General features: G+C 40.3%; 1 protein-coding gene across 3 annotated transcripts in view; it reads right to left on the reverse strand.

Annotated features, from left to right (window-relative positions):
• The window catches only part of AGBL1 (AGBL carboxypeptidase 1), a 285385-nt gene that overhangs the window by 69858 nt on the left and 188097 nt on the right, over positions 1-27430 (reverse strand). For all 3 annotated transcript variants that reach the window (XM_054077987.1, XM_054077988.1, XM_054077986.1), the window contains exon 22: positions 18704-18864. In XM_054077987.1, the coding sequence (XP_053933962.1) occupies positions 18704-18864 (161 nt within the window). The remainder of the gene's footprint in view (positions 1-18703; positions 18865-27430) is intronic.

Raw genomic sequence — 27430 nt, forward strand, 5'->3', positions numbered from 1 at the left:
AAGATAAGCAGTTCTCTAATATTAAAGCACAAATTCACATCTTCCTTGCAAACAGCATCAGAAAAGAAAGACAACATAAATTCCAGAACTATGAAAGGTGCCTCTATGGAAGAGGTCTACCAAAGTTTAGTGAAAGAGTAAGATCAAGCAGACAGGCTTTATGTAAGACTTCCACAGCAGAGAGCTCAGTGGAGGTGGGTGGACGGGTGGATGTGGATCCTTAAGAATTTTCTCTCTACACAAGACTTAAAAAGAACTGTACATTCCTGAGAAAAATGACATAAATGCAAACCATGTTATTACAAAAGAAAGATAGCCAAAGTAATAAGAGACCAACTTGGTCCCACCATAAGGTCTTAATTGACTTTAAATGTATGGCAAAGGTTCAAATGAAGTTGAAAAAAAGTATTAAAATAAATTGGTTAACGCTAACAAGAGCGAAAGGAACGAAAGAACAGCTAGGAACAAAGCTTGAAAAACAAAGGCAGGAAGTGAGATGAGACTGACAAAAAAGTCACACTGAGAAAGGATATAATTGCTTAAGTTTAATAGGAGCAAAAGGCAGCAAAAATTGTCAGTCCACTATCCAGAGAAGAAAAACCTATTGACAATAAGGCTGAGAAGCGTGATTTTGCATCTTCATAAAAAAAAAGGTCAGTGCTGACGAATTAAGATTGTTAAGAACAAACAAAGGAGTAAAAGAGGGCTAGAATACAAAACGAATAAGACAGAGAAGTTACATAGTATAGATCTTTCCAAATAAACTGAATCTGCTGTATTCCTTCTGCAGTTCTAAGGAACTGACTCAATCAATCTCAAAGTTGTTAACGATTCTTATTTTAGAACTTAGGAAGGATTGGTGATGAACTAGATAACTGACACAATGTAGTAATCTTTTGAAGACGGAAAAAAGGAGAAGACAGCAAACGATAGACCTGTCAGCTTAACTCCAGTTCCTCAGAACAAAGAAACAATTTGGAAGTACATATGAGACAAGAAGTGGGTATCAATTAACGCAGCTTTGTCAGGAACAAATTATAACGACCCATTTTAATTTGCTTCTGTGAGAAGTTATCAGAGGAACATCCAGTGGACAAGATGTCACACAGTAAAGTTGTCTGAAACTACTTCAAATTCTCAGAGCAAATAAGCAGTACTGTCTAGATTGCCTACAGCAGAGCAAATATATAAAATTCTTTATAAAATTTCACTCAGAAAGCAGTTCTTAGTGCTTTCCTGTCAAAAAGGACAGATGTGCTGAATGAAGTTCTGCAGGACTTGATCATGGACTTGACACAATTCAATATTTTCATTATATATTTAGATGAAATAAGAAGCATGTTAATGCAATGAGCAGATGAAACAAAAATAAGACAAAGATAGTATTAAAATTCAAAACAATTGTGACAAACTGGAGATGTAGCCTGAAGAAAACAGTTGCAATTCAATAAGGTCAAGTACAAGTTACTACAATTAAACAGGAATAATCAATGGTACAAACACACACACAAATTAGGAGCGATGACAAGGTAACTTTTCTACTAGGAAAAAAATCCCACAATTATTGAAGATTACAAGCCAAACATGAGCTATCCATTGCTTTCGATCACAAAAATCCAAATGCAATACTGGTGGGTATAAAAAAAAGAGTGTAATATGGAAAGACACACAAATCAATCTCTTCTCTCTTGATTCAGCACTATTCAGTTAAATCATAGAATGATTTGTGTTGAAAGGGACATTAAAAATCACCTGGTTCCAGACCTCCTGCCATGGGCAGGGACACCTTCCACAGGATCAGGTTGCTCAAAGCCCCACCCAACCTGTTAGGTTCTAGATCTCTGCCAGAGTTTTCTTTGGGGCAAAGCAGTTCAAGGAGGACTTGGCCCAACTGAAAGGGATCCAGCGGCCAATACTGAAAAACAAATAATCTGTTCTCTATATCTAGGCTGGATAAAAAACAACTGGCAAGGACGTCCTGTAGCAGACAGGTCTCAAGCTAGACACTTGGAAAACATAAGGGTAATAAGAGTGGAAATAGATTATTTAGAGAGAGTCTGGAGGTCTTTGAGAAAAGCTTAGACCAACGTACAAGGAATGATACAGGTAAAGCTGATCCCCGCGATGGAAACAGATGACCCATGGAGATTCCTGCCAGCCCTTAATTTCTGTGAGTTTATGCAAGCACAAATGAAGGTAAAAGTTGCTTTCCCACAATGATAGTACTGGAGGAATAATTTCAGTACTAAGTGACAGAGCAGAGGCAAAGGAGCAGCAGGGCTGTAAGAGGTCAAGTGTGCTAGAGCAGCATGGGATAACTTTCATCACTTTTCACCAACCATAACAGAAATAATTGCATATCAGGACGCGGATGCATTACTAAGACCGCATTTTGCACTCAAAACAGAAAAAATCAATCACTGCCGGACACAACAGTATTTAAAAGCAAATCATTGTAAGGTTAAAAGACAGGAAGATGAGGAAGTGCAAGTCTATATCAACATGCAGTGATTGAACTGTGCAGTGTAAAAGGAAAGCTTGACCAAAACTTATTCATGCTAAACCTAGGGAGCATTACAGGTCACTCCTTTCTTGTGAACTCACTCCTCACAAACTCCACAGAAGATCAGAAGAAAGGGAATTAGAATGAGCTTTCACTGATGAGCTGTTAGACACAAGTAGATTAATGAAGGCTGTGTACAATGCATCAGCAGCAACTAGCCTTGGCAGGGCTGTGATCACTGGGTATTAGTTTGCAGCGGCACAGATGAGCGAGAGGAGCCACTCTAGGCAGAGCTGCCAATTGAATCATAACAGATGAGGAACAGAGGGCTTTCCTTCAGAAGGCTGAGCTGGGAACGTGGTACTGGGAATTCTTTTTCTTAAGAATTTCATCTAATCTCATCTCTTCTCTTCTCTCTAAATCCCTCTTCTATTCTAGGCTTTGTTTCTCTGGAGCCACTTGCAACATTCTTTTGTTGTGACTGAAGGACAGAAACAAAAGAAACAGCAAAGCATTTTGCTGTATTGAAAGCACAAAGAAGAAATGTTTTGCTTACTGACTGTATCCTCTGCATTCTTTTCTGTCTTGATCCAAAGCACAGTAAAGTCTTCAATTGCCACAGTACAAACTGGTATTTCATCAGTCTGGTGTGGATTATAAAGGACTGAATTGTCACAGCATAAACTCTGGATTAGATTTTGTATAAACTATGGACCAGATATCTCCTTTCATTTTCCCATCTGCATTTTAGCAATGGCTGCTATTAGACGTCTCTTAATAATGTTTGAGGAGACACATTTCAAGCTTTCACACTCTGAAAGAAAGAGGCCTAGACTCTAAACTAAGGAGAACAGATTACACCCATAGACTATGCCTTCTGTTTTCTTTTTTCCCCTACTCTTTGGTGAGACAGCTTTCTCTAGTCAGCTATCCTGCTACTAAATCGAAGTGGAACCTGTGAAAAGTACGTAAGATAGATGGGATGAATTGCTCTCAATGACTGTAAAGAAATTATTTGGTAATTAACATGGCCAGATTCTTAATTTTTAGAAGGCAGTTGATGAATCTCATTTAGAGGACCTAAAGGACTTTCGTGCAGTTTTTCTTTCTGTGTTTTCCCCCATCCCCCATCATCAACTCCAACATAAGTGGAATAAACTTTACCATGACAAGCCACGGGTAGGTAAAAGTAAAGTGTGCCTTGTCTTTCCTAGAAACGAATTCACTCTGGTGCAATAAAATCTCTATTGTTTTGGATTCAAAGGCAGGTTCCTCTAACACTTTATGCACAGCAGGAATATGCACTATTGCTGCTGGGAGATGTATTCATGTCACGACAAAAGTACTTCATGTGTCCAAGAAGAATAAGTCCTTTGTCTTTTACCTCTTGTAATACCCTCAATGCATTAGCTTTTCCACCCACAGATCTGAGTATATTAGGGATTAATATGGCTCAGCAACTCAAAACACACAGATTGTCAGTCTCAGTAATCAGCCTGAAGAATTCCGAGGACAGTTGTTATTTACAGAAAGTGATAAGAGACCCAGCAGAACACTTAACTCTAAATAAACAATGTGAAGACTTCACTACCCAGAAAGTCCTAAGTGGCAAATAGACGGCTCAGATGATCGAGAGGACAGTTTGATTGCATTCATGCTGAGAAGTAGCAAAAGCAAAAGATGGAAAAGGGAAAGTCAGAAAGCAGGGGGCCTTTTTCACATGGGTTCACTTTCATTTCAACCAGTGTTTAGCTCTGGTTTGTTAGTTCACTAAGAGTGCATTACAAAAACAAGTCTCAACACACTGATCACCATCTCCATCGTGCAGCAGCGTGACATGTGTTACACAGCTTGGTAATAGGGGCCTTCTGGCATCTGGGCACCAGCAGGTCTCACTCCAAAGGCTGTGCAGAGCCTGCAGGGACTTGAATGAGCTGTTTTGCAGCACAGAGTAATGGGTAACTGCAAAGTGATCTCTTTCCTCCTGTGTTTCCTCCACCAGAGTATCCATACTCAGCAAAGTGAAGGGAGACATTTCTCTAGCACACCAAACAGAGTTGCGGTAAAGTGCAATGAACAAGACAGGAAGTGTGAATCTGGCTTTAAAAAGAATGCTGCTGCTTGGATCCTAAATTAAACCCACGTCCAAGCTGCAGTCCAGCCTAAAAGAGGATCAGAAGATCATAGAATCATACAGAATTATAGAATCGTTGAGGTTGGAGAAGACCTCATCAAGTTCAACTGCTAGCCCAACTCCACCATGCGTATTACACCATGTCCTGAAGTGCCACACCTACACATTTTTTAACACCTCCAGGGATGATGACTCCACCACTTCCCTAGGCAGCCTGTTTCAATGTTTTACCACTCTTTTAGTAAAGAATTTTTTCCTAATATGCAGTCTAAATCTCCCCTGATGCAACAGTCCATTTCCTCTTGTTCTATCGCTAGTTATGTGGGAGAAGAGACCAAGACCCACCTCGCTACAAATTTCTTTCAGAAAGTTTTAGAGAGCATGTGGAGAAGCATCCCATTAGACCAATCAGGAGACTGCAACCAAATCCCATCTCTTCAGAAACATGCAGTAATTTACCTGCATTCCACCCCGCCACTGTGAATTTGAATAAAGAGGGAGAATTGGGGTTCCTGAGAAGAGCAGCATAGAAAACAGTGGTTTAGCACTTTACCTTGCTTAAAACTACATGTGGTTTCTACTCACCCTCATGCTGGAAAAAGACTCTCCAGCAAGCTGCTGCAATTCACACCAGGAGCTGCAATAGAGAGGGCTCCTGCGCTGATGTTAACACCATGAACCAGAGCTCAGAGAAGTGAATGGGCTCATAATAGCTTCCATTGTTGATCACTCTGTAGCTAGACATAGCCAGCTGCTGAATTCCTTCCAGTAGCTTTTTTGATATACTATTATAACCAGGCAAATGTTGGGCTAAAATAAAACCTGATGGAGTTCAGAAATAAAATACCATGTCCCAATAAGACCAATCCTTGATGAACTTTGAACTTGGTTGTTACCTTGAAGGAACCCCGCTCCTGAACTTTGGTACAAATCTAATTAATGAGTTAATTCCCCAAGAATCTATTCTCTTCTTTGGGTCTGTTTCATGATTAATTTAGTTCCAGTGAGTTTCCTTTACAGACTGCAGAGTAGGAACACATTTGCTACCCTACTAATCACCACCTCTGGCCCATCAGTGTGGACTAAACAAGGGCATATGCCTCCATGCCTATATTTTCTGGGCCATTACAGAGCAAAGCGATTTCTAGAAAAGGGAGGTAGAAACAAATAGGGAAATTCTCCAGGCATGTTTGTGCTGCTTCTGTAGAGGAGATAGAGACAAGTCGGAAGGTGGAAAGGTGGAAAGACTGTAGAGTAGTTGAAAACTCTACTTGAATCCTGCAGCCAAAAATGTAGCTGAGAGGAAAATACAGCAAGGCTGCAAGCTGCACAGGAACTTCACTCGGGTGGGTTGAGGGAAACATAGCAGGGAAATGGGTTTCACTGCTCCTTAAGCTCTTGAGGCTCCCTGATATAATTCCAATATTATTTTCCTGATGTGGAAGGGAAGGTTTTGCTTGGAGGATAGACAGTCTTCTCTGTCTCCCTGATGCTTGTGAAAAGAAAGGAAATTTGGCCTGTTCCTCTTTTAACTATTTACATAATAATTACTTTCAGCATTTAGAATAAATCTTTGAAGGAAGTCCCTACCATAAAAAAACCCCAACATGTTATTGTCCATTCAAATTAAAACAAACAAACCAACCAACTCACTGAAGAGATAAGAAGGGTTACCTTCCTGGGTTTACAGACCTGCCCTCACTGCTTTCATGCACCCCTCAGGGAAACATTAAAAAAATAAAAATACAAAACCAAATGTGAGTTGTCATGTTTAAGCTGTGTTAAAAGTAGCTGCCTTAGCACACAAATACAGCATCCCATAAGGGATGCAGTAAAAACAGGAAAGCATCACAAGGCTATGCAAACAGGTATGTTGTTTCCATCATACCTGCAAGGAAAATTATACCCAAAGTTTCACTAAATCTCTTTCTATTGTTTCTTTCCCATAGCTGAGTCACTCTGTAAGTGGATGGAAATGTCAGAAATCAGACAGAAGGAAAAATACTCTGAAAAGGGCAGAAACCTCAAGTGATCCTATCTATTATCCCTTCTTAGGTAAATTCCAGCCCCTATGTCAGACTATTCACCTTCTGGGAAATTTAAGGAACTGGTAGATGTTGCATTAAAGAACAACCTTACAGACATCTGAGTCTGGTGAGGTAAACTCCTAGTGGACCATGGCCACCAGAGGGACCTGAGCTGGTGAAGAGAACAAAGACCAAAAGTTATGTAAAGATGCTGAGTACACTGTTCCCAACTTCACTATATCACCAGGTGCTGGGTCACGCATGACTAGGTTTCCCAAACAGGCTAGTACACAGCCAGAAGCAGCACTGTGGGCTTAGCCTTCAGGCCTTGCTCTCCGAGGACTTTCTCTGCTTGGAGATGAGCCTTTGATCCTGAATAGTACATTTTCACAATAAGAGTTTGGGTATGATTTTAAAAAGCAAGAGAGAAAAGGGAACAAAAGTTGTGTTTTTGCAGCTCATGTCTCCAATCTGCTCCTCCTTGAAAGGGTCAAAGACACCTCAGAGACACTGTCAAAGTGCCTAAACTAATTTTTCAGCCTAATTCATTATTTATATTTCTGCCCAATTCTTTTTTTTTTTTTTTTTTTTTTTCCAATCCTGAGATCTTGGAGCAAATGCATCAGATCCTCTGTGGTACTGAGAATCAATTCCATGGCTGCAAAAGAAAGCAGGGAGAAGGCTGAAGTCTTGGACTGCCCTTACCCTTGCATATCCACTTCTTACAGAGGCACCCCGTCATTTGCTGCCTGTTCTGTACCAACCACAAATCATCAGCATCACATCCTTGTCTGTTTGATTTTCTCTTTTCTATATGGTCCTTTCCAGACTGTTTAGGTAAGAATAAGCACTGTCTTCAGGCCAAACACATTGCACTGAAATCTAGAAGGTCTTAAAAAAAAAGATGACACTATTTCTCATGGGCACACACTTTCACCTCAAGGACTCTAGTTTTCTTCACCAACCACATTTGTGGCCGCTAATATTCCCAGACAGTTGTTTAAAGAAAAAATGGTTTCTCCAATACATTAAACTAAGTGAGGATAGAACTGATTATTCCAAAAACCTACTATCCATGATAAAAATACTAAACCTCAACAGCAAGGTGTATAGACAACACTGAAAATATTACAAAACTGTTATTTTAACAAATGCTACACCTCCCCTAGCAAAATCATCTTGAATTCTTGTCTTCCTGTACCTTAAAAGATATCACATAAACAAGCAGGGTTCCAAAGCAGGTGTCAAAAGCAGTTAGAGAAATAAGAAGACTAAAACTATTGAGCATCTTTCATGATCAGATGCACAAGAAGGGAGGTGATAGTCACTTACAAAATAACTGGCAATTTGAGCACTCCCAAACACTGTCTCTTACAGCAGAGGATACAAGCGCATTTGCAAAGGTGAAAGACCAGCTGCTGAAAGTAAAAACTTTTTTTTTGCCCTTTTCTGCATAGTACACAGCTAATCTGTAAATCTCACGAGATAGCAGGGTGTAACCAGGAGCAATGCAAGATTCAAAAAGCGTTAGGCGTCTACATAGAAAATGAGAGCACCGAAACATTTCATTAGATAGGATTATTGTTATTGAAATTATTCAGAAAGGCTACAAATTCTCCTGTTTCCAAGTATAAATAAATCATTGGCTGAGGACAGAAAGGCATTCCCCCAGAAGGTACAGGTATTCTGTATTTGTCCACTATGGCAATTTCCTGCATCCCTCTTTGAAATCTCCAGCGCTGAGCGCTCTCAGAAAGGACACTTGTCTGTACTGATGTACTACAGAGGATCTTCTCTTCTTATGATTCACTTATTCATAGATGAAAACACAAGTTGTGCGCAAGAACAAAAGATAAGTATTAATACTACGGAAAGCCTGACAAGATAAATCCAGGTAGCAATACTTTACCCAAATTCTTGGCTGCCCCCTGCAGCTCAATAGAAGATGAAATGCTGCTTTGTTATTTGAAATCGGTGTTTGCTTTCTCTTTGAATTGCATTGGACTTTTATCTTTTAATGAGAAGCTGGTGCTTTTTTGGAGGATACTATAAAATGGCATCTTCAGAAACAATTGTGAAGCAGACAGAGTGTGATGTAAAAACTTGTTGGGTAGACTAGACAAACAGATTAGACAGGGAAATAGAGAAGAAATGCTTTGTATTCTTCCCCTTATTCTTAATTTCTGATGATACTGGCCTGATAGCAGAATCTTTTTCTGGCATTCAGCTGCTTCTACTGCTTACTCTGCCTTTCAAGTCCAAATCCTTAAACTCTAGCTCATGTTGAAATAGGGATTTAAGGTGGTAAGTATCTGTTAACACTTAAAAGGAAGCTGTTATAGTTTCATTGGTGAATAATGTGCCACAGATAAAGCTGTTGATTACGTAAACGGTTAGGGATATATTTGAAAGTCTAATTGTAATGCATGCTACTGTTACTTTAAAAATTAAATTCAACCTTCCAGAAATTCACTTTTCCTCCATTTAAAAAAAAACCCCAAGTTTTAACAGGAACAAATGGAAGTAGGAATGGGAAATAAAATTGGGGGGGATATACAGAGAACATCCCCAAACAGATGCAAAGATAATGATTTTTCTTCTTTCCTCTTACACTGTTCTCAGTATTCCTCTCCTTCCTGTTCCGACAGCGGCCCTTGCCCTGGCACATTGGCTTTGCTCATGGTCTGGACAGCATCTTGCCATCTACCCACAGACATGAGGGCAGAAGGAAGCTGTAACCTTTCCTCGTTTAAAGGAAAGTTCACAACAAACAGGGGTTGGGCTTTGTTTAGACTATTATATCCCAACTCAATTCTTTCAGAGTTACAAATTTCCGGAGTTCTGCCAATCCATCTCAGCTAGCGGCATCCTTTCCTACTTGTCTACCAAAACCCCCATGTGCACACCGAGTCATTCTAGCACATCATAGGCCCATCTGCACCGTTCCAGGACAGAATCAGTCCCACACCTTTCACATTACGCTCTGGCAGTGATGAGGAAGCAGCAGTGCTTTGCCCTTGGACTTCTGCTAGAGAAGATCTTTTATCTGGGCTGCACTACTAAGTGCTACAGACTGGCCAGGGCCAAAAAGGGATGGGTCTTCATCCTGTACTGGATAGTGAACTTCCCCACATTCATGGGAACAGGATCTGGGATTTTAAGCCAGAGTACATTTCTGCTCTGCAGATGAAAAATAAAAGGCTAAGTATTAATTACTTGCAGATTTTCCCTCTCACATCCTCCACCCTAATTGTCACAAGTTCTTTTTGCCAACACTGCACTTAATCTATACAGAAAGAATGCAATGGATTGTCAGAGGCTACAGGGATTGGCTTTCACACGTGTACCCCTGTGCATAAGCACTCGTCCACACTGGTACACGTGTTTGCTGGGCCCTGAAACAACAACCTGCACATATTTATCTCATGTTTCACACAATACCTCTGCCATGTGTTTCTTTACAGTATCTCGTACGGCAGCAAGCAGCAGGGTCTGTGTGTGAGTCACAGCAACAATACACTGAGCAGCCAGAGCCTCTGACAGAATATACAATACAGCTGAGATGTCAGTGGAGGTGGCTTTGGAGTGCTTTAAAATGCTGTTCAAGTGCCAACTTTCACCTCCATACATGACACTTTGCTCGCCCACCCGCTTTCCTTCCAGGCTATGGGTTCCTTTTACTGCAACTCAACAGCTTTAATTATGATTTTCTCTGCCTTCTCTATCACTTTAACTATTTAGTCTCTCATTTATCTTGCTAAGTTTCTTTATATGCTCCTATAGAGCAGTTGTACGTTGTCACCACAGTACAAGAGGCCCGGTCAGACTCTCATTTGCAGTCTGGGCATCAGATCGAAGGGACTTGCAATATGCTATTTGCCTCAAAAGCACATATCTCAGCTCTCATGTTCGCTTTGTACAGAAAGGATGTAGGAATGGGGACACAATGTACCTAGTAGTATCTTTATATCAAAACAATTTGGCTCTCCTTAACTCTTGTTGGCTGAGTAACTTAAACAGGTACAAACCTTTGACCTGGTGAAAAACTGGTGGTTTTACAGGGGATTCAGTTCCTTCTATTCCACATTTCGCCCCCGACAGGAAATTGACTTTCAACAGCGTTAATGTGTACACCAGTGCCACCATCACTTCTGTGTAGGACTCGGGCTCTGATGCTACTGACGGATGGGGGAGATATTCTGCTCTATGCAGCCTCATAGACCCCTGGCATTCATTTCAGTTTCCTTCTGAATTCTGCAATGCTTGGACATCTGGGCCTCTTGAGCACTAGACCTGTGACATTCAGTCTGAAATTCCACCTATGCCTACACTGAAGATGACCAATATTCAAACAGACTGATTCTCCCGTCATCCTTTGTACTCTCCTAGAAAAAAAACCCAACTACTTTTCTGGTCCAGTGTCAGCACTATCCCGGTCTATATAATGGCCACTTCAGAGGAAAGCCTATGTCTCTCACAATGCATTTCTTTGGGGGACACTTTATAAATGGGAATCACTTCTGAGCCCCTGACAATAACCAGCTTTATTTTTCTATCACAGCACGTGAAGGGCCTCAGCAGCATTCAAAATTCAAGTAAATCTTAAGGGAAAAGGACTGCAGCACAGAAATACAGATACTCCTAATCAATACGAAAATGTCTAATACCAGACAGTACTACAGCAATATGCCTCACAGAAAGGGCAGTGCAGAGCTCATTTGTTCTGCTGGATGTATACAAGTTCATTATCTGTAGTCCAGTCAGATCTGTACGTGTACAGTAATTTGAATAACCTCAGATAGATATGCTAGCAAGCAGTGCTTTTGTGCATATTTGAAGTTCTTTCTATGAACTCTTCCTCTTCCATTTGCTCTTGTCTTTTCCTGCCTTTCTGCGGCTATTTAAATTGCTATTATTAGTTATCAAATGATAAATTAATTACCTCTGAAATAAGCATGAATAATTGTACCCAGCATAGCTTGGACTGGTATTTGATAATAATCAACAGGAGCTATGCAGCTCCCAAGTATTTAATAATAATAAAAAAAATAAAAATCAATAGAAGGAAAACAGGGATAACTCCTGAAAGTGTTAATGAAAAGTTGAATTACAGTAGCTCACCTGTGAACAGCTACATGAAAGTCTCCTGAATACCAAATATATTCATTATAGGCTGTATTGCTTGGCTGAACATTCAAAGAATACACAGGGCTTGTATCACAATAACAAAGGAAAGATGCTGAAGAATGCAGGATAAGAAGAATGAAGGGGTGAACAGAAGAAGGTTCGCATTCTTATTTAGAAAAAATGGTTATGAACGCAAATAATGACGATGAAAACTAAAGGCTATACTATATCCAACCTCAAAATGTGCGTCTTTTTCCTCTCAATAGAAGAGGCATAAATTGTTTAGGTCAGACCCTGCAGAAGCAAGAAGACATCAGTCTTTTACAACATCAGTGTGAAAGATCACAGGAGAGTGTTATAAGACAGTCAGGAGTTAAGGCACTTCCTGAACTGATCCTAAATGGTTACAGCAACATGAAACCACTCCAAAGCTCAGATTCAACTGCTCTTATACCTGTCACATTGTGTTAATGTAAGACTGCGCTCTCAGAAGTGTTATACGAAATACATTAGAAACTCCTTTTGCCCCATGTTCTGCACCACGAAAGTGACATGATAGTTTGGCTTTCTTGGGTAAATGCATTTCCACAGTACTGTTCTCTCAGCTTCCAAATACAGAAGTATCACATCCAGAAATGCTCGTAAGGCAGTAGAAATTTCAAATTCCTTTCCCAGCAATGAAATCTGTGACTAAGCTAAAAAATAAAATCAATAAACAACCTCCTCTCCTGAAAGCTGCCACAAGGTATTTAACATCTACAGATGATCAAGGTGAGAAATGCACCACATCTTTACTTAAAGAAAAATAAAACTTCAATCAAATGGAAATTTATTTCAAAATGGTCAAATAATTCCTGCTAATATTTTCTCCATGGGATGAGGTTTGCTAAATGATGACTTCATCTTCATCCACGTGTCATAGGCCTCCCCGCAGTTCAACTGTCCAGTCAGCCTCAGGGGACTGGATGCCATGCCCGCTAGTAAACTCTAACTGTGAGGTGATGGGGTATTTTGCAGACTGAAGGAGTGTCGTGCTCTCCAATATTTCAGTTGAAATTTGTTGCAGTTTGTATAATGAAAACAAATATAATTTTAAGCAATGACACCCACACTCACCGGTAAATATAGGAAGACTGAAACCACCAGGCAAGTGAACCATTTCCCATCTCTACACACAAGTATAATGCTACATTTTTGCTATTCAAAGATGCACTAAAGATTCTCAAAATGAAGCAAACATACTTTGCTCCACCTGCATTATTTTGGTGTTTGAACTTTCCTCTCATCTGCTTCATCTCCCCAGAATCACTATAGTTTGATCTGAATCACATTTTGGCCTCAAAACTTAAAAGATGAGTGGACATTCTTGTACATGCATGATCAGAGGCAGGTGCACTACAGTGAAAAGATGGAATATCCAACAGCTCAATATCATCCAGGATCACGATGGTGCATCAATATGGTATTGAAGAAGAGCAGGTACAGTTAGAAACAATCTGGAAATCCTTCTTGTCAATTCTTGTGTTTACCATCCATAGACTGACTAATCTAAGTCTGCTCGGCGTACGAAAGATGAAAAGATTATATCTGGACAAAGGACCAGAGCAGTGCTTAAGCCTTCTGCCTTTGATTAATAGCAGGGCTAGATATATTTACCATCTGGGATGGAGAGTGATTTGGTTCTACCCAAGAAAGCTAAGAAGTGATGAAGAAACCCAGGAGATTAATAACATCTGAATCAGCAGAAAATGCATAATGACTTTGCAAAAGCCTGTCTCAACATATAACACAGTCTCATGAACAAATGTCTGCAATTGCTTCAGTGTATGCAAATCATTTCCTAGCACAACCTGGAATACAAAGAAAAAGAAAGTAAAGGAATGTGTCATCAGTTCAAACCATGAGGAAGAAGGAGAGGATACCTATAGTGGGGTGTTGCTCTTGCTTTCTCTCTCGGTCTTTCATATCTGCCTCAAGTGTACACACAGTCACTTCCCATTCTCTCTGTGGCCATGACAAATGTGAAGTTACCTGGACAGCACTGACTTAAAACCTAATTACTTTTACAGCAAATGAGGCATGAAAGCTATTATCAAAAAAACATGATGTCGGAAGTACAAGCTGGCATTTCATTTTCCCAGCAGAGACCTTCTGAATGCCAGAATTGACTGCAAGGCATGGCAGGAGGCTGGAAATACAAAATTAGTGATTCTTCCTGGGGCACAGAAACAGTGTGCTTGTGATGCTGAGTTTGAGAGAGGGCAGAATAAAGCGCCTATATGAGCACCTGACACATTGCTTTATTTTTCTAAGGTGACCACAAAGCCCAGAAAGTTATTCACTTATATGCGTTTTGACCTTGGCAGAGTGATCCAAAGGACCAACCCTATTCGATACTGGTGGAAAAGGGGCTCATGCAGAAAAATACCTAAATATCATTTGTGAAAAGAAAAGTGACAAACAGCTAAGTCTCTAATTTGATGCTGTACAGCGTGGGGGTGATAACACCTGAATAAGTGTGTGAGTGAAAATGAAGTGTCCCAGGGGCACAGATTTCTGATTAAGAGACTGACTAATATCTAGAACAATTTTAACCCCTCTTCCTGACCATCACACATTACAGCTCTAATGAATCTTATGTATGTACCGCATATATACCTTTTGAAATGTTCATGAGTGAAGTACCATATAGACACATTGAGGACCAGTGACAAAGCTCTTAAGTCAAGTTCACGATGTCAAGGATTTCCTGGTTTTAGGGGAAATACTCTACTGTCCTACAAGCAGTATAGCCCCACTGCTGGGAGTTCAGCCCCCGTTGCTTATTCTCAGATGCAGCTATTTTGCCATTCAGCTTCTGCTGTGAACTTATTGCAGCAGTTACGCTGCTCATGCTTGTAAATGATTCTGTTTACAGTTCATCCTTTAGGGGAAAGACAGACTGTAAACTGGGGATAGGAAGAAAATCTTGCCTGTCTCAAACTGTATTTTGTTAGGCCTAAAGACTTCTTTCACCTTTCTTTGCCTAATTGGAGACATAATGGACCTGATCTGGTGTGAGAAAGCCCCCATTCACATAGGATGCCTCTGTTAGACCAGTCACTTGCGTGACAGCTATTACTTTGCTCCAATTTACTGACCACTGATTCTGACAGAGTTATATAAAGTGCACAGCAAATAGTTATTTCAGGAAAGCACACAGGGTCCAGCCTGCTCCTTCATCCCATTCACAGCAGTAGTGAAAGAATAAGGCTGCAAAATACCCAGAACAGAGATAGCCTGAAGAGAAAAATTAAAAGACACATACAGTTATAAACCTTGACAGGTGAAAATGTTTGCTGTCAGAGGGAGATGCTGAGATGCCAAACCAATGCCACGCACACCAGATACCAGGGCAAAGAGAAACAAAGACAGGACATGAACTGCAGGGACTTCACAACAGAACAGACCTCTGGCTCCACGGCTTTTGATCTATGTACCTTTACAATGAAACATTTCATCTGGGAGTCAGCTATATCCAGTGCTGGATTAACTTCTTGTTCCATGGCTTGACCTGTCACCCGGAGTACTACAGGGATGGGCACTCAGAAATGTGTATTTATGAAGCATTATTAGACTGAGTTAGACATATTTAACATAAGCACCATGCAACACATCACACTGCTCACAGCTTACTTTCAGGTAGCTTTCTGCAAAACAAAACCATAACAACTAAATAAAGCTTCTGTTTTCATCAAAGTTGAACAATACTAATTCTTTCCTTTTGATACTGGTGGCTTTTTATACTCGTATTTGTATCTTTTTCTACACATGTCATCAGGACAGTCTTTGGGACACACTTTGCTTTGACAGAAAACTTTAGCCACAGCTGCATCCATTGCTTCTTAATTAACTATCTGTCATGCTTATCATTTCCTGGGATCAGGATAATGCAGATGGGAATGCAGATAGCCTGAAAGCTGTTTAAAGCCACCGCTGTTTATAATGTAAAGCATAAAACAAAAAATTCCATGGGGTAACTGCGTAGACCTTTTCTGTGATGCACCTGAGGGATCCCCACAAATATCTGGGTACGTTCATTCACACTTTCAAAAACAAAGAGCATAGAAAACATGGAAGGATGCTATGTTTTTTTTATTATTATTACCAGAGAAGATAGAATTAATTTTAAGCTACAAAAATTTCATCCTCCTTCAACCCATAGAGACAGGTCTAGTCTAGGAAACAGCAGAGTGTAACTTCCACTGATGTGATGATATACCACCAACAAGCTGCAAGGCTTTGATGACCTCCTTGTGCCACTTAAAAGAACTAGATTAAAGTGAATATAGCAGCCTTCCAGTATCTAAATAGGGCCTATAAGGCCCTCTACAAGGGCATGTAGAGATAGGATAAGGGGTAATGGGTTTGAGCTGAAAGAGGGTAGATTTAGAATAGATATAAGAAAGAAATTCTACACTATGAAGGTGGTGAGGCACTGGAACAACTTGCCCAGAGAAGCTGTAGATGCCCCATCCCTGGAGGTGTTCAAGGCCAGCCTGGATGAGGCTTTGAGCAATGTGGTCTGGTGGAAGGTGTCCCCCTTGTGTCAGGGGAGTTGAATCTAAATGATCTTTAAGGTCTCTTTCCAACCCAAATTGTCCTACGATGCTATGATTCTAATCTTTACAGAGTAAGACTAGACTGAGTAATACCTCTCAGTTTCCTCCAGAGAAACATTCTGATTGCGAATAATTTTTTTTTCCAAAGTCTGTGAGGTAAGAGAGAGATGTAGAAATAGTTGCCATCCTGCCTTTATCAGTGTGTTCTCTATATTCTGCAATCTTCCATTGGTACCAGTAGGGCTCCTATTCCCACTAAAATCAAATCACGCAGTTTTCTTGGCTAGACTCACAGAAACTGAGGAGTGAAGTATCAGTTTTCTGAATCAGAATCAATACATTACACAATCGTTTTCCATTAATTATTTCTTCTTTAAAAAGAATGTGCTGGAAAACCTTTTGGTCTCTGCATTTCCCTTCCTCAACTTTCTGCCACAAGCTTCTGCAATATGACATAGCTAAGTGGGACTAAACAATTCATCTGTTTAACTCATCTGCAAATGGTAACAAATTGCACCTAAGCCACTAAAATTCCACAAACTTGCAACTGTACCCAGTGGAGTGAAAGTGAACATGTAACTGTCATGTTGCCTTTTAGCAATGACATTACATCCTTGGATGCCACAGAGGTACTCACTAACAGTGAGCAAACTTGAAGGGGTAGATGGTTTGTTTTGAGATACTATAGACACATTCAGAACAATATGGGAGTTTTACAAACTAAGAGAATGGTTTTTAACTTCTTTAAAAATATACGTAAGTCGAGAGCTTCTTAGTATTATTTTGGTACTGATCAACTACTGGCAATTCTGGGAAAACAGAATGAATTCCCAGTAATATAAAATCAACTAAAGGTAAAAGTAACAGAAGACTACAAAGAGCAGGGAAAATGTTCACTGAGTCACTATGAGCAGATGGCTTTTTCCAGTGTATGAGGCTAGTCAGGTTTCAACGTTTTTCTTCTCATAAAAGAAGTTATTTTCATGCGAAGGCCCTTCTAGCACCAGTTCAAGACTGAGAGTTTTATTTATATCTCAAAATCATCTGTCTAGCTAGGTTTTAGTAGTCCTCTCTAATGCATCAATTTGTCTGGTGGCTGTCCACAACATGCATGGTGTTTAGCATACGCCTTAATAGCTTCATTTATATGTTCACACGTGTAGGCAAGCACAGTAAATCCAAAGGAACGTCTCTATGTTTTAGCTCTTTTTTTTCATTGTCCCTCATAAACAGTTAAAACTGTGAACAAGCTTGTAAGAATGGTTTTCGGCATGAGGAACAGGTGGTGGTAATGTCGGTTAAGTATTCCTGCAGGGGGAAGACTGGAAGCCTGCTATAAATTATGGGGGCATTTCTGCAACTGAAAAGCTTGCTTTTCATTGATGAAACTGAGAGAGCTCTTTGATGACAAAGCCATTAGGGAGCTTCAAATCACATCACATCATTAAGTTTTCTTTCTCCATTTGTCTTGGAAAAACATTATTGCAAGCATATGTGCTTGTGCATAGCACTAACAAGTGACAGTGGTCTAGGAAGAACACGTATTTCTGCTTCATTGAAAATTTGAGATGAAGAGTCCCATACTCTGACAGTTATTGAAGTCAAGCTCTCAATATACTTACAGTGAGGCAACCTCACTTAAACACATCCCACTGAATGTAGAAAGCAAAGAAATTAATTTTGCGATTTGGAAAAACATATCCTGAATAATCAGTGGGATCGTGTCTTCTTCCTATGCACCAAAAGTTCATAAATCTATGAATTAAATGTCCGGGGGCTCAAATCAGTGAGGAAAAGAGGAATTTGGGATTATTCTTGCAGAATTAGGCCTACAGTTTCTAAATTATGGAGTCAAATTTCTTTTCTATTTTGCAGTATTTGTTCCCTACCCTGCAGCACTTGGATGATGTCTTCCTTGTAAGAGATCCTCTCCATGGAGGATATAAGGCGGACAGAACATCTTCCGACACTCAGTAAGCAGAAAAATATTTCCTGATCATGCATTTTTCTGAGTCAGTACTTGCCCTATGGCTTCAGTAATCAGTTTTGATAGAAAAATGAAAATTTGCTGGAAAACAGGAAAGAAGTGATTTTCTTTCACCTTTTTTATCCACATAAAAGGCTGCAGAGTGTGGAACCACTGTTTTAGGAAGTCAAATGGATCTTCTTTTCCGTTTACTCTCAATACAATCCAGATCCCGAGATGGAATTCTCAGCCATAAAGAGAGTATTTCTGCAGACGTAAACCCTAAACATATTCCCACCAACTTAATTACCACCGGAGAACCTTCTGAATACTACTGTCACTAACCTTTGTGCCCGGTCTGTTATCTCCTCCTCCAGATCTAGCAGGAGTGCTGCCTGAGCCATCAGCTTCTTGCTGCAGGGTAGGGATTTGAGGTGAAGAATGAGCAAACCAAGGCAAAGCTTGCTTCCCATCTCCTCCAGCTCTTGAGTTCCTAGCTGTAGGCCCTAATGGAGAAAAGCAGAAAGTCTCAGTGCCGAGTGTGCATTTCACAGGTACGTGGAAAGGGTTAGGCTTGTTTTTCAGAAAATGGACAACTTTTAGCATTTCTCCTTCCACTCCCAATTAGGGGGTCATTCACATTTCCCACATATGGAAATTTCCCCCACAATATCATTTGTAAATTAACTGACAGCACTTAGTCTACAGAAGCTATTTGAGAACAGCCTCTGTTTTACAAATGCGGAAACAGAGGGAAACAGTTTAACTGCCTCAACTACATTTGCAGAAGTCATTTCAAGAATTAGACTCAGACCCCAGGAGGACCTCACTGCAAATGCACTTTTACAAATCGTTATGACTCATTTTTTCTTTCTCTCTGTAGACAAGTCACTTCCCTAAGCTATGGAAGGGGATTAAAAAAAAGGCTCAGTGTAAACACTGGGCAGTAGCAAAGATAAAAAGGGAACGTGGAGGTGGGGGTGGGGAGAGAAGAGAGGAAGAGATCTTTAACAAATTATGAATTGTTTTTTAAGAAAATCAATTGCAAAGTAATTGCAAAATAACAAACACCTCTAAGGAATTTCTTAGTCTATTAAAAGCTGATGTGTCTCTAGCAGAGAAGCACAAACAGGGTCTCTATTATCAACACCATCTTTCAAGGGAGGACTCCTCCAAGCTGTGGATCCTCACTTGGAAGAACCCTAATTATGAATAGTCTGTGTTTGTTTTTTCACTAATTAAAAAAATAAAGATCTAGCGAAGAAGGAACGCATTGATCGCCTGCACAGAATGGTAATTTCATACAAGCGGTGAGAAGGCAAGAGACAAACAAAACTCGAATATACAAAAAAGAAACTAAGAACCTGCAAACTCCCTCATCTTTGGCATTTAGTAACTGCATCATGTGTACTCCTTAATGCTAACACATCAGGGGTTGAAATCAATTGTTGAAGAAATGCTGCCTCTGCCAACATCAGCCGTGTGCGCTTTTGCAGCACAAAACATGCAGCCAACCTTCCGATGAGACCTCCAGCTCAATTTCCAAGACTGTTTCCTTAGCAACTTTCAAGAGTCCACACTCACAGTCCTTGCACTAGTCTTATGCATGGTATGAGCTCCGCACTAGCATGGCCTGCACTTGACTCTCTACTAGGTATTTGTTAGTGGATATGTTTTGGGTACTGAACCTGTATATTTTTTGGTAATCCATGACAGGAGGCTGAAATTCGATATCAAGTTGATTTATTTTTTTCCTCTGTATAAAGTTGTTGCTTTCGTAAATTGTTTTAGGATCCCTGGGTCTCTCTGTAGAGCTGAAAGATTGTTTCTGAACCAAACCCATGTGGTTGGATGGAAGAAAGAAGAGGTTTCACACATAAACTTCTGCAGCCCCCTTACAAACATGTTTTTTTCTGCATTTTTGTTAGAGGACCCAAACTACTTGGACAGGGTGAAACCCACCACTTCGGGTCTAGCAGGTTCAGCATAAGCAAATGTCATCTGGCATTACAAATACTCTGTCTGATCACAAATACATTTCCTATAGTGAAGATGTTGCAATTCTGTTTCTATCCTCAGACACTATAAGTGAAGCATGAAAGTGTAATTATGAGAATGAACATGAACGCCACAAAATAATACACAGTTGAAGCATACACTGAGTGCTCAAACAACTAGAAAAGCACAGAACCTGACCAGAAGAGCCTACAAGCAATCAGAGAAAGCATAGCTCCATTGATAGGTGGGGTCTCTGACTTCTGCTCAAGCTCCAACAAAAAAAAATGTTGTTACGGCAGGCAAATCTCTGACACCATTTCCTCTCTTTACCCTATTCACCTACACTGCAAGTGTTGTCAAACAGGATCCAGGTACAATGAACTATAGCAATAATTAAAAGTGCTGAGACAACAGAGGTAAGAAGAGAGAGGCTTACCGGAATCAAAGGTCATTAATGCAAAAGAATGAGAGTGCTTAGGAGCTCTGCATAGATTCCTAAATGTTTTATTATTTTATTTTAACAGACTTAAGATATTTTAGTGTGGCAGAGTTACAATCGGCAGGCAAAGTGGTGACATTTCTGAGCAAAAATATGTCATTTCCACAGCAAAAGTGTTATTTTCTGAGGGGCAAAACCCACAAAGAACATCTCACGGCTTTCCCTGAGGTGCATCTTGGGGTCCTGCTTCCAAGATCAAGGCAACACGCTAAATACCTATCAATCCAGGAGATGTGAATAGTGACAGTGCTAAAATTCAGCCTGTGGCTTTATGATTCCCTAGGGCTTTATTCAGGATATGAAGAGGCCTTAAGAAACTATGAGCAGAGAAATAATAATAATAAAACTGTAAAATACCTCAGAAGCCTCAGACAGTAATTGCTTGTGCACTGAAGTTAGCTGCTGTACGACGGACCCATATTGCTTTGATTCCAGACAGCTCAGGAGTAACAGCTGGAAACCTTAGCTAGAGGATTACTTGTTAACATACTTTATTCACTTCAAACACAGACTTTTATATTTTAACTCTGAGAATTCTTTCTCCTTCCTCTCTCCTCAGCTTTCAGCAGAAGGTGAAGTGGGAGGTGCATAGCATGACTACCATTAAACTGAAGCTGTTGACAGAAGTGACGTATCAAACTAATGTTAGTGATGACATCTACCAGCAACCCCAGGAGCTGGTGTAGCGGTTAATAATCAGTCCCTCTTACAATGCTGAAAGGGAAGCCTGGTCAACAGGCATTTCCATTGTAGCTGTACAGCACTCAGGGCCACAGCTGTACAGGGGGAATCTGTTCTACCCAATAACATCTCCCCTGCGGTGTCTTGCCAGTCTGGATTTTCTGTGAACCCATCTTTCTCTCTAGCACAATATCTGATGGTTCTGTTTTCCTTTGGACATGTCTATGTGAGTGGTGAAGCATAGTGCAAAGTCTTCCAAGTCAGGAAAATCTAAGCAAATTCTGAAGCAGGAAAGAGTATCACTGACCAGAAAGCCGCAGACAAGTTAATTAGCCTAGTCTCAGAAATACGCTAACAAAGCTGTCCGACTCTGATGATCAGCTCACATCACAGTTTCTGCTCTGTTGCATGAAAGTACCAGTTGGGACCAGCATCAGCTTGATGCGTCGTGCTCCACTGCACAATACAAATATGTCCATTGATCCCATGGGCGCTATCACGCAGTCTTTTGAAGGCATCACGTTAAGGCATAACAGGTTAATTGTTTCCTGGATGGTATATAGATTAATGGAGTTAAACAATATCTCCTAACCCCTTTTGACCTTTTTATACTGCAGCAGACAGCATGAGAAGAGGTGACACCTACTATCAGCCCAAGTTTAGGATATATATAATTTTGATGGGAAGAAATAAATTCCAGAGGCAGGCAATGCAGCAGGATGAATGAAACAGTCTATTAACTCTTGGTCTAGTTAGACCAACTAATTTCTTGCCTTTTCTGCCAAAACTGTTCCTAGCATAACAGCTGGGGCAGTAGAATGCTCACCTTTGTTTCTTTATTGACACTATCACAGTAATAGGAAACTGGGGAGCAGGAAAAACAACTATTTCTTGACTTGTCACGTGGCCAGAACATTGTCAATGCAGATTTTCCTAAATAAAATTGATTGAATCATACTGAAAAAACACTTCGTTCATACTCATCATTCATACATCAAATGAATAACAACAGTAAAACATTTCCGATATCTCTCAACTTGCCCTTAAAATGCTTCACAGGCTAAAAAACAATAGAATGGAAAACCTTTGTTATTCTTTACTCATATGCTTTAAGCACTCCTGCAGCCAAAGGCAGCAATAGTTTCATAACGCAGATATTGTTGAACAAGGTGGAAAGACTCCAGAAGTTAAATTAGAATTTTTTTCACAAGGTAACTAGAGCTACAGTAAAATTAGAGTTAGAAGATACTAATAAACACAGATAGACAAAAGATTTCAGAGAGATTGTTTCCTGTGCTCAGAGAAAAAGTATCTTTGGCAGTCGGTGTGGCCGCTTCAGCAGCCTCTCCCACTTCTGGTCACTGTGCAGCCCTTGGGACAACAGCTTTTGCCTGCAGACTCACTCCCAGTCAATACATATACACACACACTTACAGAATATTCTCTGCATCTCAATAGCTTTACACATGCACAATGGTTGTGCCCTAAGGCTGGATATAAATAAATTGACAGTCTGGTTTCTCACTAATTCCATCAGTGAGCTCCCACTCAGAATACTAATAGAAAACATTTGGAGGCTCTAGAGGATAAACCAGGGAGCTGAATGAAACATTCGGTATCTGAGTTTGCAGCCTTAATTTTAGCTTGGGCCAGCCCTTGAAGATACTACCATCCTTTCTACCTCTGTGAAATAAAGTATGCAGACCCACGCTGGGGAACTGGCTATTTAGACAAGTAGGACAGTAGGGAATAAGCCAGGTTTTCTCATCCCTCAGAGACACCTAAGCTGCAGGTATGGCATGTAAAACAGATGAAGTGGAGGGGATGAGGATGGGAATTTGGGCCAAAATGTTTAAAGAGGATTAAGCAAGCAGAAAAAGTTTGAAGATGCAAGAAAAAAAAGTAGGCTAGCAGGAATTTCTAGAAAGAAAGATGAGAGGGGCTGGGGTTAGAGACAGAAGATAAAAGGACAGGAGAGATAAAAGAATGAGGAAGAAGGAGGGGTTGTTGAGGTCAATGGATGCTGATATAGAGGAGCAACAACAAGAGAAAAGCTAATGAAAACCTCTATCCCCTTCTCACCCTTGAAGAGGCGTGCTTTGCTCTGAACATCTGTCCTCATTACCTGTGGTACTTGGGCCACGTGGCGAGGAAGCAAGGCCTGGCCTGCTTTGAATCTCCTTATAAAACTTGCTGAACTCAGCTGGTGTTTTGGTTCAGCAAACTTCTTGGGTAGGGAAGCAAAAGCAGTTACTGTTTTAAACATTCAAATAGACTCTTTCACTGCTTAAAGACATGTTGCATGCAACACTATTCCAATCTTCTGGAGAAATAGTTCTAAACAATCTGCTCATAGCAGAACTGGAGATTTAGTGAATGAAAACTTGTGGGCAAGTTCTTCAGCAAAACAAGCATTTAGATCATGAATTCTGCAGGTCTACTGCATGAAGTAGACCACTGTGCTGGCTAGCTATTTGTCTGACATTCCCATCTCTACATTTTTTCTTCTCAATATTACCACAGCTGTTTCCCTTTTCTTTCCCTCTGCCCTTCTCTCCACTCCAACTTCTTCTCTGCTCCTCCATCAGTGTTCTCTCGCTCTTTCTTAATTAGCTCCCATTAATGACTCCATCCTCAATATATGGCAAGCTAATCAAGTGCTGGAAGAGGCAAAGAAATTACATGAGTGTTGTATTGGCCAACCTCGGCCAGCTGTTTTTCTTGGCCACTCTATCCCTCAAATCGCTACCTTGGTTTTATGTCAACAAATTGCAAACTAACCAGAATGGGGACAGGGTTGCCTTTAAGTTCCCACCTCTCCAATGACTAAATGCGTACAGAGTGGTACTAGTTAGATAGGGAATGTTTCCATGTCCACTGGATGCTGTTATAGCTGTTCTTCATTGCTGTACATGATTGAAGGTGGTACATAAACCCCAGGTTTGGTAGACTGCTTCATAAATGATACAGGGAGAGACTACACTTTCTGTTTTTTATGTGATCTGTTATTGTGGTCATATCAGGAACAAAAGACAAACAAAAAGATAAAGAGAAATGAGGGTATTTTCCCCTACATAAAGAAACCATACAGGAAGATGCTATTCTTTGTAGAGTTCTTTCTTTCCAATAAAACCGAGTAGTGCATTGGTTTTCTGTCTCATTCATAACCATGTGACGTGGTAAGGACCTATTCTTATGTTCTGGATGAACCTGGACTAGCATCCATGTATTATCCCTCTCTTTGCAGACACTAAGTAATCTTTCACCTCATCCCACAATGTCTTTTCAAACAGCATGGAAAAGGTTGAGGGAATGACATACCAGGTCAGAACCAAGCACTTGGGAGGAGTCTGCATCTTTTCACAGTGATGGGGTCAGGAGTGTCTGAACTTCTGATCTAAGGACTGTGACAGTTATAGGGAGGAGAAGCTTGCACTATGCAATGAATAAGAGAGAACACAACTAGGGAACTGTTTAAAGTCACACAGGGATTCTGGGTCAGTGTGAGGAAAACAAGCTACCTTACATTGGTGATAATAGAGTGTTTTATTCAAGAAAACTTTTCTTCTCCATGCTTCCAGTATTTGCAACAAGTTAACTGTGTCACCCCATCTGATGGTGAAAAATTCATTAGCAGTCTATCCATGACTTCATTTCACACTCATACTTTTTTCCTGTTATCTGAACACTGTGGCACATGGAACCAGTCACAGACAGGCTATAGCCTGAGGTATCTGAAGACTAAGTGTGACGTGGAGCTCTAACAATGTCTGAGAATCTGTGTCAAATGAATTAGCTCTTAAAAGCAGTCTGGGAAAGCAAGAAGCTGAAATTTTGCAAGTCCTAATTTGGCAGCCTAATCCCTCGATCACTTTTCCTCCTTTCCACTTCCATTTTAAAGTTTGCCTGTATAAATAACTTCAGTGTTCAGAAAAGTGACCAAACTCTTGGCCCATTCAAGTCATACTTTCGGCTATGAATTTACCCACTTTCATACCCACTTTTTCAGCATAGGAGGGACAAAGAATCTATTGTTGCATCTTAATTTAATGAAATGGCCTCATATCTTTGTATCATAGCACACAACACCTTGATATTTTTCATGTAGCTTGACAATAAAAATACTGGGAACTTCCAAAATAGTTAGTATTTTAAAACTCACTGTGCTATAAACTATAATAGAGGAAACCTTAGAGCCTTTCCCTCTCATCCCAATAAAAGACATGCTACAACTGAGGTGATGAAAATGGCACATCAAGGCTAATATGTTTTTATTTCCGATCCAAAATGAGACTCCTGGATCACAGTACCTCTCACTGTTGCATGAACAGAGACTGAGGTATTAGAGTACACTTAGTGAGAAGCCAATACAGCATGATCAAGCATCACTCTGGTTGCTCCAGCCTGATAACACAATGCCCCACCGTTACCTCCAACCTCTGCTTTCACAACCCAGTGTATTATGGAGACTAGCAAGCCAGTGAACCCGTGCCTTGGCCTGGCAGCAATGTTAGGTAGAGGAGAATCCACCAGGATGGTGAGCCAGCTTCCTGCTACGCTGCCGACAAACACCCACACTGCTGCAAAGCCTCTCCCCAACACAGTACTCAGTGTTACTTCTGCACGCTGTTGTGCGCTCTGCACTGTAATGCTTTATTCCTTCCCTTTATAACTCATCACCTCTAGTACCCCTAACGCTTTCCCCATACTGAAGCTGCCCTCCAGGCCACTAAACCCTTCCATGTGCACGCTCTAGCCCCTTTGTATCACTGCTTTGTCTCTTACAAACACAATGACCCATAACAAACACAGTATTCCCCAGGATGTACGGCCATTCATGTCTACAGGGATATTATAACATCTTCCAAGTTTACCCCTTTCTTTACATACGCAGGCATCTTATTCACTTTTTTCTTTATTGCTGCTGCTGCACATAGCACAGACATCTTTATCAAGCTGTCTTTATAATAGCTACTTGTGTTTTCCTGAATGGTTAATGCTAATTCAGAGCCCAACCATGTGTCTGAATGCTTTAAACTATTCCTTCGAACATGCTTTACCCTGCCACTGCCTATGTTTCATCTTCCTTTCAAGTACTCACAATTTTTCAGTTCTCCTTTCTACTGTACAGTTTGTACCAGTTGCAAACAGTAAATCTTATTATCTTACAGTTTTCCTTTTCTTCCATTCATTAAAATTATAAATATTGACCAGCTCCAATTCACAGAGTGGTATCTGGAGCCAACTTACTATCTATTTCTTCCCATCCTAAGAATGCCTCATGTATCCTACCTACCATTTTCCAGCGTTTTAAATAGGTGTTGATGACACAAACAGTCCTTTTGTGTCTCACTCCATAATTCCCCAAATTATTTTATGCTTTTTGTTGTTGTTGTTTTCCCCAGGAGCTCTCTTTATCTGCTTTGACTCATCTAGGATGCTCAGCAAGCCAATCAGCATGAAAGTCAGTCTTGGCTGACCCTTGAAATCTGTGTGTGAAACTTTATAAACTTTATATACCATTCTCCTTCATCCTCCAATCTCTTTCAAAAAAATCCACCACGTTATTGAGGCACTATTAACACTCTCAGCCATTGTGTTTCTTTATCCTTGTGTTATGGGGAATCATAATTAGCATCTTGTTAAACATGTTTTAGATAGTCTCCTATCTAGTCTGCTGGCCATTTTTTAATTATATCTTTTTAGTAGTCAAATCCTTTGTTCCTTGGTTTTCTTACAACTCCTATAGGAAAAAAAATATGTTCTTCACTTGATTCTGTGAGTTATAACTTCAGCCAAATATAAAATAACACAACAGACAACTGGCACGCATTGCTTTTGTCTATAAACCAGCCAGTGTGGTCTCACAGCATCCTGCTCTGTTCCTGTCCTGG

Source organism: Cuculus canorus, chromosome 12, assembly GCF_017976375.1.
Source record: "Cuculus canorus isolate bCucCan1 chromosome 12, bCucCan1.pri, whole genome shotgun sequence".
In the NCBI taxonomy this organism is placed as follows: Eukaryota; Metazoa; Chordata; class Aves; order Cuculiformes; family Cuculidae; genus Cuculus; species Cuculus canorus.